This window comes from Ailuropoda melanoleuca, unplaced genomic scaffold, assembly GCF_002007445.2.
Source record: "Ailuropoda melanoleuca isolate Jingjing unplaced genomic scaffold, ASM200744v2 unplaced-scaffold9607, whole genome shotgun sequence".
Classification (NCBI taxonomy): Eukaryota; Metazoa; Chordata; class Mammalia; order Carnivora; family Ursidae; genus Ailuropoda; species Ailuropoda melanoleuca.
The window spans coordinates 726,863-745,835 of NW_023255111.1; the positions used below are offsets into that span (position 1 = coordinate 726,863).

Below are 18,973 nucleotides of genomic sequence, written 5' to 3' on the forward strand. Positions count from 1 at the left end.
TGCTATAACTGAGATGCAGAACTGAATGACTATAATCACAATCAGGATTGAAGAAGCAGAGAATCAAACAGGAGATATAGAAGATGAAATCATAAAAAATAAGGAAGAGGAAAAGAAAACTACTGGGTTACCAAGGTAGACTTAGGGAACTCTGCGTTACTCTAAACAAAATAATATCCATATCACAGGAGTCACAAAAGAAGAAAAGTGGGGAAAAGGTGCAGAAAGTTTATTTAAACAATTTACAGCTAAGAACGTCCCTAATCTGGGGAAGGAAACAAGCATTCATGTCCAAGAAGCATGGAAGACCACTCTCAAAATAGAATAAAATAAAATAATAAAGAAATAAAGAAAACCCTGACATATAATAGTGAAGCTTGCAAATCTTAGAGCAAAAGAAGCTATCCTGAGAGCAGCTGGGAGAGGAGATTCCTTCCGTACTGAAAAAGCAACATCAGAATAAAATCATACATATCCACATAAACCTGGAAGGACAGAAAAGGCTGGCAAGATACATTAAGGGTACTAAATGAGAAGAACATGCAGCCAAGAATACTTTATCCAGCAAGGCTGTCATTCAGAATGGAAGGAGAGATAAACAGTTTCCAGGACACAAAGAAACTGAAACAATATGTGAACACCAAGCCAGCCGTGCAAGAAATATTAAGGGGGATACAGTAAACGAAGAGAGAACCCAAAAGTAACATAGATCAAAAAGTAACAGAGACAATCTACACAAAAAAGGGACTTTGCAGGCAATATAATGACACTAAATTCATATATTTTAATAGTTACTCTAAACGTAAATGGACTGAATGCTCCAATCAAAAGACACAGGGCATCAGATTGGATAAAAAAGCAGGACCCATCCATATGCTGTCTACATGTGACACATTTTGAACCTAAAGACCCCTCCAGATTGAAAAGGAGGAGATAGAGAACCATTTACCATGCTAATGGAACTCGAAAGCTGGGGTAGCAATCCTCATATCAAACAAATTCGATTTTAAACCAGAGACTGTAGTAAAAGATGTAGAGGGACACTGTATCATACTTAAAGTGTCTATCCAACAAGAAGATCTAACAATTGTAAATATCTATGCCCCCAACATGGAAGCAGCCAGTTATATAAACCAATTAATAACCAAAGTAAAGAAATACATTGATAATAATATATTAATACTAGGAGACCTAAACATTCCACTCACAGCAATGGGCAGATAATCTGAGCAGATCAACAAAGAAACAAGAGTTTTGAATGACACATTGGACCAGATGGACTTCACAGATATATATAGAACATTTCATCCTAAAATAACAGAACACAATTTTTTTGAGTGCACATGGAACTTCCTCCATAATAGATCACATACTGGGCCCAAATCAGGTCTCAACTAATACCAAAAGTTTGAGAATATTCAAACTGAAATACTTTCTTACACCATACACACACACAAAAATTAAAAATGGATGAAAGACCTAAACATGAGACAAAAATCTATCAAAATCCTATAGGAGAACACAGGCAGCAATCTCTTTGACCTCCACCACAACTCTTGCTAGACATGTCTCCAGACACTGAAACAAAAGCAAAAATGAACTAGTAAGACTTGATCAAGATAAAAAGCTTTTGCACAGCAAAAGAAACAGTCAACAAAACAAAAGGGTAACCTATGGAATGGGAGACGCTATTTGCAAATGTCTTATCAGATAAAGGGCTAGTATCCAAAAATCTATAAAGAACTTTACCGAAATCAACACCCAAAAATTTAAAAAATCCAGTCAAGAAATGGGCAGAAGTCATGAATAGACAGTTTTCCAAAGAAGACACAAAAATGATTAAGAGAAACAGGAAAAATGCTCACCATCACACATCATCAGGGAAATACAAATCAAAGCTAAAATGAGATACCACTTCACACTTGTCAGAATAGCTAAAGTAACAACTAGGAAACAACAGACGTTGGCAAGGATGCAGAAAAAGGGGAACCCTCCTCCATTGTTGGTGGGAATGCAAACTGGCTGCAGCCACTCTGGAAAATAGTATGGAGGTTCCTCAAAAAGTTAAAAATAGAAGTACCCTAAGACCCAGCAACTGCACTACTAGCTATTCATCCAAAGGGTACATAAATACTGATTTGAAAGGGCACATGCACCCCAGTGTTTATAGCAGCAATGTCTACAATAGCCAAAAACACTGAAAGAGCCCACATGCCCTTCAACAGATGAATGGATAAACACACACACACACACACACACACACACACACAATTGAATATTATTCAACCATCAAAAAGAATGAAATCTTGCCATTTTGAATGACATGGATAGAACTAGAGGGTATTATGCTAAGTGAAATAAGTCAGAGGGAAAGACACATACCATATGATTTCACTCATACGGGGAATTTAAGATACAAAACAGATGAATATAGGGTGAAGGGAAGGAAAAATAAAATAAGATAAAAACAGAGAGGGAGGCAGACCATAAGAGACTCTTAACTATAGGAAACTGAGGGTTGCTGGAGGGGATGTGAGTGGGAGCATGAGGTATCTAGTGATGAGCATTAAAGAGGGCAGTTGATTTAATGAGCCCTGGGTGTTATATACAACTGATGAATCACTAAATACAACCCCTGAAACTAACAATACACTATATCCACTTGTATTTAAATAAAATCTAAGGGTGTCTGGGTGGCTCAGTCAGTTAAGCATCTGCCTTTGGCTCAGGTCATGATCCCAAGGTCCTGGGATACAGCTTGGCATCAGTCCCCCTGCTCAGCGGGGAACCTGCTTCTCCCCCTCCTGCCCGCTCATGCTCTCTCTCACTATCTCTGTCTCTATCTCTGTCTCTCTCTCTCTCCCTAAAATAGATAAAATCTTTTAAAAAATCTTAAAAAATGTTTCTGTCTCCCTCTCCACTTCCCCCTCCCCCCCAAGAAATTTTTTTTTTAAAAAAGAGGATATTTTTACCTTTGTGAGAACTTGTGGCCCATGGATATCCATTCTTTCTGTATCAGGATCTTCATTTTTACACAAAAAGAGAAGTTTGCACTAAGAAAAACATAAAATGAATTACCCATACATATAAAAATATCAAAACACTTTGCTGAAATGAACTTTGTACAAGTTTGGGTTGAACTGATCATAAATAAAATTTATTTCAGAAATGAATCTAAGTAAGTAACATGGATTTCATGTAAAGGTACCTTCAAATTTCAAATGTTCTCAAGAAAGAGTATTCTAGATTTTTATCCAGTGTCACATTTCTTTTGGCTTTTATATGATGCGTTTCAAGCCATTTGAGCCATAATTAAATGAAATCCTGACAAACAGGATATAAAATTCAACCTATGAGAAACACAAGAATCCAAAACAGTATTTGGGTTTGAGTCAAGATTTATTTTTGGTAAATACCCATTTTCAAACATTAAAAAGAAATAATTTTAAAAAAAGAATAAACTCCTACTGTGAGTTCTGTTTCTTAGAAAAATCAAGTAAGAAGCCCCAATGTTCATAGCAGCATTGTCCACAATAGCTAAATCGTGGAAGGAACCGAGATGCCCTTCAACAGATGACTGGATTAAGAAGTTGTGGTCCATAGATACAATGGAACATTACTCAGCTATCAAAAAGAACGATTTCTCAACATTTGCTGTAACATGGACGGCACTGGAGGAGATAATGCTAAGTGAAATAAGTCAAGCAGAGAAATACAATTATCATATGGTTTCTCTCATCTATGGAACATGAGAACTAGGAAGATCGGTAAGGGGAGAAAGGGATAAAGAAAGTGGGGGTAATCAGAAGGGGGAATGAAGCATGAGAGACTATGGACTATGAGAAACAAACTGAGGGCTCCAGAGGGGCGGGGGTGGGGGAATGTGATAGACTGGTGATGGGTAGTAAGGAGGGCACATATAGCATGGTGCACTGGGTGTTATATGCAACTAATGAATCAGCGAGCTTTACATCAGAAACCAGGGATGTACTGTATGGTGACTAACATAATATAATTAAAAAACATTTTTAAAAAAGAAGACTTGGTCTAAATTCAGTCCAACATCAAACAGCTGACATGTTGAAGTTCATGAGCCCATGAGCCTATCAGACCTAGTCACCTTTGCAAACTTTTTTTGAGCTTTTCCTACCCTTTATAGAAGCCTATTACATCCAACTTACCTTATGATAGGTATGAAACTATGTTGACTGTGCAATGAAAAATATATAGACTGTAAATGCTTACTTTCGTGGAATGAAGCTAAATTGGCAAACAACTTTTGTAGATTTGAAACATCTGCTTGTAGAAAACAAATCGGTTGAAAGTTCTTTTTGAATTATTCACAATCTGTCACTAATGCAAAATAAAACATAATTACTTGCTCTCTTACCATGAGTCCTTTGAATGTCCCATAAAATGGATATAGGAGGATGCTGGCCACAGAGCAGACATGTGTGTGAGGTCCCACCCAACAGAATAATGGGCTAACACATTGGCCTTTTCTATATTTACTGCCTGTGAAGATAAGAAGCAAAAAGAAACATGAACAAATTTTGCATATGGTTCTGGACTAACGAACAGGGCTGCCAAATACACAGAGAACCTGATCTTACTGGGCTACATTACTTTCTTCTTATACTACTGGTATCCTCTATAGGGAATGAAAAAGAAAGTATGGTAGTGCAACAGAGGGAGAGCTCACCTAACAGGGAAAGAAAATCAAAACCCTCACACGAAGCAAGGTAAACAAGAAAGAGTTATAAATTCACAAAAATTCTTTTTTTTAAAGATTTTATTTATTTGACAGAGAGAGAGAGCCAGCTAGAGAGGGAATATAAGCAGGGGGAGTGGGAGAGGAAGAAGGAGGCTCCCAGCAGAGGAGCCTGATGTGGGGCTGGATCCCAGAATGCCACGATCATGCCCTGAGCCAAAGGCAGATGCTTAACGACTGTGCCAACCAGGCGCCCCTAAATTCACAAAAGTTCTAAAGAAGACAAAGATGAATTCTCAGAGAGAGGTAGGCCAGAGGGAGAATTTATGCTCAAAAACATTGATAAGACAGTTATGTATTCCAGTTCTAGATCTGACAATGATTTCCTCTGCAGTCTTTCCTAACATAAATTCTTCTAAGTTAAGATTGAGTTTTCCCTGTTTTAAATCAGGATGATGTACCCATCACCAGCATACAGTCTCTCATGGTTCATTCCCCCTTCTGTTTACCCCCCCTTCATTCATCCCATCCTTCTCCTACCGATCTTCCTATGTCTTATGTTCCATAAATGAGTGAAACCATATGATAACTTTCTCTGCTTGATTTATTTCACTTCACATAATCTCCTCTAGTCCAGTCCATGTTGCTGCAAATGTTGTGTAATTGATTTTTCTGATGGCTGAGTAATATTCCATTGTATATATGGACCACATCTTCTTAATCCAGTCATCTGCTGAAGGGCATCTGCTCCTTCCACAATTTAACTATTGCAGACAAAGCTGCTATGAACATTGGGGTGACTATGGCCCTTCACTTCACTACGTCTGTATCTTTGGGGTAAATACCCAGTAGTGCAATGGCTGGGTCATAGGGTAGCTCAATTTTTAACTTTTTAAGGGACCTCCACACTGTTTTCCAGAGTGGCTGCACCAACTCGTATTTCCACCAACAGTGAAAAAGGGATGCCCTTTCTCCACATCCTCTACAACATTTGTTGTTTCCTGCCTTGTCAATTTTTGCCATTCTAACTGGCATAAGGTGGTATCTCAACGGGGTTTTGATTTGAATTTCCCTGATGGCTAATGATTTTGAACATTTTTTCATGTGTCTGTTAGCCATTTGTATGTCTTCATTGGAAAACTGTCTGTTCATATAATGTTCCCATTTTTTGATTTGATTATATGTTTCTCATGTATTGAGTTTGAGAAGTTCTTTGTAGATCTTGGATACCAGTCTTTTTTCTGTAGTGCCATTTGCAATTATCTTCTCCCATTCCGTGGGCTGCCTCTTACTTTTTTTTGACTGCTTCCTTGGCTGTGCAGAAGCTTCTGATCTTGATGAAGTCCCACAAGTTCATTTTTTCTTTTGTTTCTCTTGCCTTCAGAGACATGTCATGAAAGAAGTAGCTGTGGCCGATGTTGAAGAGGTTACTGCCTATGTTCTCCACAAGGATTGTGATGGATTCCTGTCTCACATTGAAGTCTTCTGTCCATTTGGAGCTTATCTTTGTGTATGGTGTGAGAGAGTGGTCAAGTTTCATTCTTTTGCATGTAGCTGTCCAATTTTCCCAGCACCATTTACTGAAGAGACTCTTTTTTCCACTGGATGTTTTTTCCTGCTTTGTCAAAGATTAGTTGCCCAAAGAGCCGAGGGTCCATCTCTGGGTTCTCTATTCTGTTCCATTGGTCTATGGGTCTGTTTTTGTGCCAGTACCATGCTGTCTTTGTGAACACAGCTTTCTGGTATAGCTTGAAATCTGGCAACGTGATGGCCCCAGCTTTGTATTTCCTTTTCAAAAATTCCTCGGTGATTTGGGGCCTTTTCTGGTTCCACACAAATTTATGGGGTGTTCGTTCCAGCTCTTTGAAAAATGTCAATGGAATTTTGATTGGGGTGGCAATGAAAGTGAAGATTGCTCTGAGTAGCATAGACATTTTGACTATGTTTATTCTTCCGATCCATGAGCATGGAATATTTTTCCATCTTTTTGTGTCTTCTTCAATGCCTTTTAAGTGAAACCTGTAATTTCTAGAATATAGATCCTTTACCTCTCTGGTAAAGTTAATTACGAGATAACATATGATTTTTGGTGCTATTGTAAATGGAATAGAATCCCTAGTTTCTCTTTCTTCAGTCTCACTGCTCGTGTATAGAAATGCAACTGAATTCTGAGCACTGATTTTGTATTCCGCCATATTACTGAATTGCTCTATAAGTTTTAGTAATTTGGGGGTGGAGTCTTTTGGGTTTTCCATAGGGAGTATCCTGTCATCTGCTAAGAGACACAGTTTGACTTTTTCTTTGCTGATTTGGATACCTTTTATCCCTTTGTTTTCTCATTACTGTTGCAAGGACTTTTAGTACTATGTTGAATGATAATGGTGAGAGTGGGCATCCTTGTCGTGTTCCTGATCTGACGGGAAAGCCTTCCAGCTTTTCCCCATTGAGAATGATATTTGCTGTAGGCTTTTCATAGATGGTTTTTATGAGATTGAGGAATGTACCCTCTGTCCCTACACCCTGAGGGGTTTTAATCAGGAAAGGATGCTGTATTTTGTCAAATGATGTTTCTGCATCAATTGAGAGGATCATATGATACTTGACACTTTTCTAGTTGATATGATCTATCACACTGATCGATTTGGGAATGTTGAAAAACACTGGCATCCCAAGGATGATTCCTTTTAATGGATAATCCTTTTAATGATGGATGGATATCCATCCATCCATGGTGGAAAATCATGATGGATGGATGGATGGATGGATGGATAATCCTTTTAATGTACTGTTGGAATGAAGCATGAGAGACTATGGACACTGAGAAACAAACTGTGGGTTACAGAGGGGAGCGGGGTGGGGGAATGGGATAGGCTAGTGATGGGTAGTGAGAAGGGCATGTATTGCATGGTGCACTGGTTGTTATACGCAACTAATGAATCATCGAACTTTACGTCAAAAACCAGGGATGAGCTCTATGGTGACTAACATAATATAATAAAAAATATTTAAGGGCGCCTGGGTGGCACAGCGGTTAAGCATCTGCCTTCGGCTCAGGGCGTGATCCTGGCGTTATGGGATCAAGCCCCACATCAGGCTCCTCTGCTATGAGCCTGCTTCTTCCTCTCCCATTCCCCCTGCTTGTGTTCCCTCTCTCACTGGCTGTCTCTGTCTCTGTCAAATAAATAAATAAAATTTTTTAAAAAAATAAAAAAATAAAAAATATTTTAAAAAATGAAAAAAAATAATGTACTGTTCGATCGTATTAGCTAGGATCTTGTTGAGAATTTTGGCATCCATATTCATCAGGGATGTTGGTCTGTAATTCTCCTTTTTGATTGGGGTCTTTGCCTGGTTTAGGAATCAAGGTAACACTGGCCTCATAGAATGAGTTTGGTAGTTTTCCATCTGTTTCTATTTTTTTGAAACAGCTTCAGCACAATAGGTATTATTTCTTCTTTTAATGTTTCGGAGAATTCCCCAGGGAATCCATCTGGCCCTAGACTCTTGTTTTGGGGGAGGTTTCTGATCACTGCTTCAATCTCTTCATAATTAATCAGTCTGTTTAAATAATCAATTTCTTCCTGATTCAATCTTGGTAGTTTATAGGTTTCCAGGAAGGCATCCATTTCTTCCAGGTTGTTTAATTTATTGGTATAAAGCTGTTGATAAAAGCTTCTAATGATCCTTCCTATTTCATCGGTGTTGGTCGTGATCTCTCCCCTTTCATTCATAATTTTATTAATTTGGGTCCTTTCTCAATTCTTTTCAATAAGCCTGGCCAGTGGCTTATCGATCTTATTTATTCTTTCAGAGAACCAGCTTCCAGTTCTGTCGATCTGCTCTACTGTGCTCCTGGTTTCTAATTCAGTAGTCTCTGCTCTAGTCTTGATTAACTGCTTTCTCCTATGTGGGTTAGGTCTGTTCTTCTGTTCCAGCTCCAGCTTCTTGAGGTGAGAATGTAAAAACTGCATTTTAGATTGTTCTATTCTTTTGAATGAGGCTTGGATGGCTATGTATTTTCCCCTTAGGACCGCCTTTGCAGTATCCCATACGTTTTGGACCGATGTGTTTTCATTCTTGTTGGTCTCCATAAATTGTTTAAATTGATATTTGATTTGCAGGGAATTCTCTTATAAAAAGATTGGAGTTGAGAGGGCTTCAGAAGATGCTTTTAACATTGAGGGAAGCTGGTTGAAGGGTACAGGGGAACTCCTTGTATTATTTTGGTGAATTTCCTGTAAATCTATCATATTCTTATAAAAAAAAAAGGTGGGTAATCAGAAGGGGTAATAAACCATGAGAGACTATGGACTCTTGGAAACAAACTGAAGGTTTCAGAGGGGAGGGGGGTGGTGGACTGGGATAGGGAAGTGATGGGCATTGAGGAGGGTACGTATTGCATGGTGCATTGGGTGTTATACGCAAGTAATGAATCATCAAACTTTACATCAAAAACTAGGGATGTACTGTATGGTGATTAACATAATATAAAAAATATTTAAAAAGTTATTTAAAAAATTTATTTTGAATTCCTGCATCCATCCAGCAGGATGGTTTTTTTTATTTTCTTTTCTTTATCTTTTTTTTTAATACTTTTTTATTATATGATGTTAGTCAACATAGAGTACATCCCCTGCTCCGGTGCAAAGATCGATGATTCATTAGTTGGGTATAACACCCAGTGCACCATGCAATATGTGCCCTCCTTACTACCCATCACTGGTCTATCCCATTCCCCCACCCCCCTCCCTTCTGAGGCCCCTAGTTTGTTTCCCATAGTCCATAGTCTCTCATGTTTCATTACCCCTTCTGATTGCCCCCTTTCTTTATCCCTTTCTTCCCCTACCGATCATCCTAGTTCTTATGTCCATACATGAGAGAAATCATATGATAATTGTCTTTCTCTGCTTGACTTATTTCACTTAGCATTATCTCCTCCAGTGCCGTCCATGTTGCAGCAAATGTTGAGAATTCATTCTTCTTGATAGCTGAGTAATATTCCATTGTATCTATGGACCATAGCTTCTTAATCCAGTCATCTGTTGAAGGGCATCTCGGCTCCTTCCACAATTTAGCTATTGTGGACATTGCTGCTATGAACATTGGGGTGCATATGGCCCTTTTCTTCACTACGTCTGTATCTTTGGGATAAACACCCAGTAGTGCAATGGCTGCATCATAGGGTAGCTCAATTTTAAACTTTTTACGGGACCTCCACACTGTTTTCCAGAGTGGCTGTACCAACTTGCATTCCCACCAACAATGTAGGAGGGATCCCCTTTCTCCACATCCTCTCCAACAATTGTTGTTTCTTGCCTTGTCTATGTTTGCCATTCTAACTGGCGTAAGGTGGTATCTCAGTGTGGTTTTGATCTGAATTTCCCTGATGGCAAATGATTTTGAACATTTTTTCATGTGTCTGTTAGCCGTTTGTATGTCTTCATTGGAAAAATGTCCGTTCATATCTTCTGCCCATTTTTTGATTTATTTGTTTCTCGTGTATTGAGTTTGAGAAGTTCTTTGTAGATCTTGGACAGCAGTCCATTATCTGTANTATCTTCTGCCCATTTTTTGATTTATTTGTTTCTCGTGTATTGAGTTTGAGAAGTTCTTTGTAGATCTTGGACAGCAGTCCATTATCTGTAGTGTCATTTGCAAATATATTAACGGCAGAGAAGAAGTCAAAATGTAATTCTTCACAGATGACATGATACACTATATGGAGAACCCTAAAGAATCCACTCCCAAACTATTAGAAGTTATACAGCAATTCAGTAAAGTGGCAGGATACAAAATCAATGCACAGAAATCAGTTGCATTTCTATACATGAATAACGAGACTGAAGAAAGAGAAATTAGGGAATCCATCCCATTGAGACAGGAATCCATCAAAATCCTAGAGAAGAACATAGGCAGCAACCTCTGCGACATAAGCCAAAGCAACATTTTTCATGACACTTCTCCAAAGGCAAGAGAAACAAAAGATAAAATGAACTTATGGGACTACATCAAGATAAAAAGCTTCTGCACAGCCAAGGAAACAGTAAAAAAAACTAAGAGGCAGGCAGCAGGATGGCTTTTAGTCACCAAGTGTTTGAGCTTCTTCCAAATTTTTTATTGTGGTTGATTTCTAATTGCAAAGTGTTGTGGTCTGAGAATATGCAGGGAATAATTTCAGTCTTTTGATATTGGTTGAGACCTGTTTTGTGACCCAGCTAATGATTTATTCTGGAGAATATTCCACGTGCATTCAAATAGAATGAGTATTCTTTTTTTCTGGGGTGTAGTGTTCTATATGTATCTATGAGGTCCAGCTCATCAAGTATGGTATTCAAAGCTCTTGTTTCTTTGTTGATTGTCTGCTTAGGTGATCTCTCTATTGCTGAGAGTGGAGAGTTCAGGTCCCCTAGTATTAATGTATTTTTATCTATATCTCTCTTTATTCTGGTTAAGAGTAGGCTTGTGTAACTTGCTGGTCCCCTGTTGGAGGTGTATATATTTATAATTGTCATATCCACTTGTTGGATACATCCTTTAAGAATAATATAGTGCCCTTCTCTTTCTCTAACTATAGACTTTATTTTAAAATCCAATCTGTCTGATATGAGAATTGCTATCCCAGCTTTCTTTTGAAGTCCACTGGCATGAAAGATGATATTCCATCCCTTTACTTTCAGTCTGAATGTATCTTTAGGTTCAAAATGAGTCTCTTCTAGAGAGCAAATGGATGGGCCATGTCTTTTTATCCAATCTGCAGCCCTGTGGTGTTTTATGGGAGTATTTAGGCCATTTACTTTGAGACTGATTATTGAGAGATATGAGTTTAATAATGCTTTGTTGCCAGTAAAGTCTTTGTTTCTATAGATTGTGACTTTCTGTTCTATATCACTCTTGGGGCCTTTTTACCTTTATAGAACCTGCCTTAATATCTCCTGTAGGGCTGGTTTCATGGTTATGAAATTGGTCAATGACTGGCGATTCTGGAAGTTATTTATTTCTCCATCAATTCTGAATAACGGCCTTGCTGGATTAAGGATCCTTGGCTGCATGTTTTTCTCTGAAAGAGCTTTAAAAATGCCCCCACCAGGGTCACCTGTGTGTCACAGCAGTTTGAGTCTGCCTTCGGCTCAGGGCCTGATCCCTGCATTATGGGATCAAGCCCCACATCAGGCTCTTCTGCTATGAGCCTGCTTCTTCTTCTCCCACTCCCCTTGCTTGTGTTCCCTCTCTCGCTGGCTGTCTCTATCTCTGGCGAATAAATAAATAAAATCTTTTTAAAAATGCCCCCCAACCCTTCCTCTCATTCCAGGTCTGTGTAGACAGGTCTGACTTAATTCTGATACCTTTGCCTTGGTACGTGAGAAATTTCTTTGCCCTGGCAGCTTTCAATACTGTATCCTTGGATCTAATATTTGCAAATTGCACTATGATATGACGTGGCGTAGGTTTGTCATGATTGAGCTTTGGCAGGGTCCTCTCTGCCTCTTGGACATGAAAGTTTGTTTCCTTTGCTAGATTAAGGAAGTTTTGAGCTACAATTTGTTCAAATATCTCTTCTAGACCTCCGTTTTTCTCCACTCCCTCTCCGATGATTCTGACATTGGAACGTTTCATTGAGTCAATAATCTCCCATAACCTACATTCCTGAGCATGGATTTTTGAACCAAGTTTCTATTTTAGCTTTCTCTTCTACTAACCTATCCTCCAATTCGCCAATACATTCTTCTGCCTCATTCACCCTGGCCGTCAGAGCCTCCAGTTTTGACTGCATTTGATTCATAGAATTTTTAATTTCTGCCAGATTCACTCTCATTTCTGCCCTTAGAGATTCTATATTCTCATTAACATTTTCATTATTACTTTTTTCAAGTCTACACATCATCTTGACCATTGTTACTCTGAACTCCATTTTTGATAATTTGGTTATATCCATATTCATCAGTTCTGTGGCAGAGGCCACAAACTCATTGTCTTGTCTTTGCTGGGGGGGATTTCTCCTTCTCATCATTCTGATGAGGAGAAGTTGCGGGGTTGTCCAGAGCCCTAGTTATTGACCAGGACCCAGGCAGTGCACACTTGTTTTATAGAGACCTTAGGGACGTGGGCTTCTTGATTTCTCAGCCTGCCTCCTGGGTTGGGGCCAGGTGCACCGATACTCAGGCAACCCTGTTTGGGTAGAGTCTCCATGTCCCCTGGGAGGGGGAATGGGGATGGACACACCATGAGCCGGTATTTCCAGGCTTTTGTTCTTTGGCGGCTTTCCCTGGTGGTTTGCTGTGCCTCTTCTGAGAGTCAGAGCAGCAGTAGCCTAAAACCAGCCTCTGTCTCAGAACAGAAGGATTCCAGACTGTTTTCAACTGATGTTCTGGCCACTTTAACTCTGTTTCTGGTGGTGCTGCTCAACCCTGCAGCATCCCTGGATATGCGCCCCAGAGCGGGCACCCCAGCCTTCACTTCCAGGGCCGGTGTGTCTCTGTCTTTTGTGTTTCTAACACTGCCAGCCACCAGCCACCCCATGCACTCTGGAGCTCCGTCTCAGTGTGGCTCGCAGGCACTCCCACGCTCTGGCTCTCAGACTGATCGCACGCATTCTCCGGCTCATGGTCTCAGTCCGCTCTCTTGCCGGTGCTGGTCCTTGAGTCCACCCACTTCAAGACTACACATCTTGACCATTATTACTCTGAACTCCATTTCTGACCATTTGGTTATATCCATATCTATCAGTTCTGTGGCAGGGGTCACATACTCTGAATCTTTTCTTTGTTGGTGAAGATTTCTGCTCCTCGCCATTCTGATAAGGAGACACTGTGGGGATGCACAGAGCCCAAATTATTGACCAGGATCCAGGCAGTGTGCACTTGTTGTATAGGGACCTTAGGGATGTGGGTTTCTTGATTTTTCAGCATGCCTTCTGGGGGAGGGGCCTGCCACGCTGATACTCAGGCAACCCTGTTTGGGTAGAGTTGCCCCATCCCCTGTGAGGGAGGATGTGGATGGGCACAATGTGAACTGGTATTTCTGGTCTTTCATTCTCTGGTGGCTTTCCATGGCCATTTTCTCTGACTCTTCTGAGAATCAGAGCAGGAATGGCCATATCCTAGGCTCTGTATCAGAACAGAGAGATTGCAGTCTGCTCTCACACTGAGCTCTCTTGGCCACTTTAATTCTGTTTCTGCTGGTGTTGCTAAGAACCCTGCAGCATCCCTGGTTGTGGGCCCCACAGCCACTCTCCCAGTCCTTGATCCCAGGGCTGACATGTCTCTGTCCTTTGTGCTTCTAACACCACCAGCACCCACCCCCCATTCCTGGACGTGCTCCCAAGCTCCTGGTTTCTTTCCAGTTCCAGTGAGCACTCCGGATATCCAGTTTTCAGTCTGGTCCTGTGTGCATTCCTGAGCTCATGGTCTCAGTCTGCTTTCTCTTGGGTGCCGGTCTGCGAGTCTGTCCTGCTCCCCAGTGCAGGAAGCTACTGTTTCCTCTCTCCTGAGTGAGGTGGCTCCCTCCCCCTTCCATTTGTCTTCCATTACCTATGTGCGGATTCATGGCTCCATGCTTCATACCTCAATACTCACACTGTAGATGTTCAGTTGTAGAGATCCAGATGTATCTTCCTGTATCTCAGGCTGATTTCGTGGGTGTTCAGGATGGTTTGGTAGATATCCAGCTCAATTCAGGGGACCAGCTGAAAAAGTGGTCACCTACTCCTCCACCATCTTTTCCCCCCTCCTACTATAGTGTTTTTGAAAGCAACACTTTCACTATTGCCAGGATCTTATGTTCAATGGGAAAAGCCATTGGAGGATTTTGAGTTTAAATTGACATTATCACCTATTTTACCTATACCATATCTTTATCCATCCACCTATGGATGGACACTTTTATTGCTATCATATCTTGGCTATTGTAAATAATGCTGTAATAAACATAGTGGTGCATATATCTTTTCAAATTAGTGTTTCATTTTCTTTGGGTAAATACACAGTAGTGGAACTACTAGATCATGTAGTAACTCTATTTATAATTTTTTGAGTAACCTTCATACTGTTTTCCACAGTAGCTGCACTAGTTTATGATTCCACCAACAGTGCACTTATCATGATGAGTACTAAGTAACATATAGACTTGTTGAATCAGTATACTGTACACCTGAAATTAATATAATGCTGCATGTTAATTATCCTGGAATTTAAAAAAAAATAAATAAAAAGACATTATCTGATGTGCTCAAGAAAAATGACTTTAGAAGTGATTCAGTCAAACCTTGCATTGAACCTTGTATCGGAAACCAGGGATGTACTGTATGGTGACTAATATAATGTAATTAAAAAAAACATTAAAAAAAGAAAAAAAATTCAGTCAAACTTTAAAAAGAAAAAAAAAGAAGTGATTCAGTGTCCAAATGGGGGAGCAACTAGTAAAGACAAATAAACCAGTTAGGAAGTTATGGTACTTTGGACAAGAGATGATGAATATCTTAACTAGGAAAGTGGCACTAGAGGCTTGGAAAGAAAGGAGAGCTTTGATAAACACTTTAAAGGTATAATTAACAAGACTAAGAAATTGCCAGATGGAGGAGAAGAGAGAGAATTCAAGGCTGACTGAGTTTTTAAGCTTGGGATACTAAATAGGTGTTAGTAGAAATGAGGAACACAGGATAATTGTCAATCCCAAGCCTATTGTTTTTTCATCCACTCATTTTAAATAAGCCAATATTTATGAGGTTGTACTGTCTATTAAATTTATCCCTCTTCTCTATCCCCACTCTTTTTGTTCTGATGAAGTCAGTTTCAGAAGAGGAATACAAATGTATGGGTACAGGGTCATGAGTTTGAGCCCCACATTGGGCATGGAGCCTACTTAAAAATAAAATGCTATTTAAAAAATAAAATAAAATTGAGGTTCATTTTCTGAAATTAAAGTCCATAGCCATATGTATATTTTTCCCAGGGGGAGAGTTTCAATCATATCCCTGAAGAGTTCTGTGGGTCCCCCAAAAGTTATACCATTAGATTTTCATCCAACAACGTTATTTTACAGATGGAGAAACTGAAACCCAGAAGAGGGAAGAGATTTGCCAAGGATACACAGTGAATTAGTGGTAGAGTTAAATCTAGAACATAGGTTTCTTTTCTCTATTCTTTTCACCATGATATACTGCTACCTCAGGAAATCCCATAATTAAAGTCAGTACAAGTTTTTAGAAGTCCTAATTTGTTACTTTTGCAATGCAAATTCCAGCATCCATAATAGCTTTAATGTGTCTCAACCACCCTGAGCTCTCCAGACCGCTAAGAAATTCACTCATTGTTGGAGTTTTCAATTCACAAACTAAAGTAGAAAAGGAAGCAGAGATTGAAATTCACAATAACCTCAGTTTATTCACCAAGAAAGGGGACATAGTGAATCCCCATTTTGTAAATGAGGAAGCTAAGGCCTAGAAAGGTTAAATAAATAGTTGGAAACCATACAGTGAGTTACAGACAAGACTAGAGCTGGCCCCTACCATATCCCACAGGTCAGGCATCTTCTTTTTTGAGCTGTAGAACTAACTCTTAAAACCACAAGAGGCGCTTCTGGGGATCCAGAAAACAGAGTCAGCATCCACAGGAATATACTTACATCCCCTCTGATTAGAAAATACATTTTATTTCCATCCTAATTCCACCCATTCATCCTAACTTTGCATGTTTTTTAATTTAAATTTAATTAATTAACATATAGACTTGTTGAATCAGTATACTGTACACCTGAAATTAATATAATACTGCATGTTAATTATCCTGGAATTTAATTAGTGTATTATTAGTTTCACCAACTCTGCAGTCTCTTAACATCTGTCTCTAGTCTCACAATCTTACCTATTCTCTGTAGCCCTGTGCTGTCTCAACAGGTTGAAAACAAATTCCCAATTTTCATGCACTTTGCACTGGTTACCCAGAAGAGGGCATTCTTTTGTCTCAAACATCTGTGAAAAGTCCCTCTTTCTTATACTTCTACAGAATATTCTGGGACAAAAAGGAAAGCAGGAAGAAACCCACAGAAAGGGGCCTTAAGTGAGGCAGACTGAGGAGACAGGATCTGAAAAGGGTCATATAAGGGAGAGGTACCGGTAGACAATATAAGTACAAAGTTAAAGAAAATAAAGGAAAAAATAGGGAGCGCATTGAAGAAAGCAGGTTTTCAAGATCTCTTCCTTACTGAATCATGGAATCCTGGGTAGTGAGTTTGGGAGAAATATTCTAGACTCAAGAATCCTGTAAAGCCCCAATCTCAGCTTGCCTCCATTCTGACCCATTATTTTGCAGTGATGACAGATGACCCAAAATATCTGGTGTCAGTTTTATTCCTTTGAAGTCTAAATTCACCCCTTTCAACATCACAGTGATGAAATCGGTTTGACTCCTTATAGCAGATTAGATATGGTTATATTGAAAAATGAAATAAATCCCAAATTCATTTATACTTATGTTGATCTACCCACCCCTAAGGTAATTACAGCTTCTGTAATTCTATAAAGAGAAATAATTTCTACAGTGACTGAACCCAGATGGACTCCACTAAATTATTAAACTGAACATCTTAGTTCATCCCTCAGACCAACACTGCATAATAATGTAAGCTGGATTAATACTATAGTCAAAAACCCTACCATCTATTGACCCTGCTCACCTGGTTGCTTTTATGTTCCATCCCAAATCAGGCATGCTTTTTGCATACATAATAAAGATTATGGTCTCTGGACTAGCCAAGGTGAAATTCCTATACCTTCCAAGAGTTTCTGCAGGCTACTCCACATCACATAAATGTTCTCAATGCCCATGAACCTGAAGGGAATGCTGGCATAGTTGTCTTCATTTTCATACCCCTTCCCAGCTGCTCGGTTGGCCATGGCATTCAACTGAAATAGTTGAGGACATAATAGAGCAGATAGGGCAAATGATGAAAGAACAGTGTTCATCAATTTCAGTCTTATTCTAAACAGGTTTAAATCTTAGCCATTTAAAAAGAAGTTAACTCAGACAGGGTATATTCTGGAATAGAGAAAACTTCACTGAATTTTACATCAGGTATCTTAAGGAACAGAATAGCATGGGAAATAGAGGGGGATTTCATGATTTTGCCTTATTACTAAAACCCTGCTTAAGAGATTGAAAGATGTGGCAGCTATGAGGATATCTGATCTGAAGAACTGAAATAATTCTGAACTTCCTATCACAAATAATATTTTCTTGGCTGAAAAGCCTTTATGCCAAGAAACATGTGAAAGTTCAAAAATCTTTATAGCTAAAAAGCTTGAGAAAGAATTCTAAGAGCTTCAGGGCTAATTAATATTAAATAGTTATTCTATAAAAATGTCTAATGCATGACCTCATGAGATAAATAACTTCCACTCGCTGAAGAAATTGAAATGGAGAAACCAAGAACAGTTTTAACACTGCGATGAGCTTCTAGTAATCAGAATATTTCTAGGTTTTATGAAGAATGTTGGGCAGGGTAGAGGTTAAATGAGACTTTCAGATGAGAGATATTAATACATTAACTAGAAAGCAGCCAAGATACATTCTGTGGTGGTAACCATATTGCTAGTTAAATAATTTTCTGGTGTCTGGCCTATTTTCTCATCTCCCAGTACTGTGCATTTCAGAAGGCAGGAAGAACATGCATATGGACAGGTTGCAGTTTTTGTAGTAATAGAAAAGAATGCCATTAAAACCTCAAAAGCCCAAACTATTTACCTTAACACATGCAAGGAAAAGTAGCCCATGTGTCAAGATATTATTTAGAATGCAAGACTAAGCGGGAAAGGGAAAAACATAATCTAATTTTGATCTTTTATCACACAGACAATGTCACTAAGCTTTCAATGACAAATGTTAAAGGGACATCTGTGGAGGCACAAGTAACAGTTACCTAGTAGCAAGGAAGTTTACTATGACTGATGGATGCTTCAGCAAATAAAACATTCATTACAGCACTATGTACTTACATCTGGGGAGCACTCGAGAGGTCAACTACTGCAGATAGTTAGCAATATCATACCAGGACACACTCTTTGGGAAAATGTCTGGCAGATATGAGAAACAGCTATATATTAACACGCTAATGTTCAAGCAGAAAAGAGACCTAATATTTACTGAACCACAAATATGTGCCAGACACTGTGCTAGATCCTTTACATACACTATCTAATTTAATCTTCACCACAGCCCATCAAGACAGGTACTATTATTATTCATATAATAGGCACAGGAGAGAGGCTGG

General features: G+C 39.2%; 1 protein-coding gene across 1 annotated transcript in view; it reads right to left on the minus strand.

Moving 5' to 3' along the window:
- The window catches only part of MTMR8 (myotubularin related protein 8), a 178,522-nt gene that overhangs the window by 71,609 nt on the left and 87,940 nt on the right, over positions 1-18,973 (minus strand). The window contains 5 exon segments of the mRNA XM_034653522.1: positions 2,973-3,022; positions 4,391-4,455; positions 4,458-4,515; positions 15,930-16,039; positions 17,477-17,609. Coding sequence (XP_034509413.1) covers positions 2,973-3,022; positions 4,391-4,455; positions 4,458-4,515; positions 15,930-16,039; positions 17,477-17,609 — 416 coding nt within the window.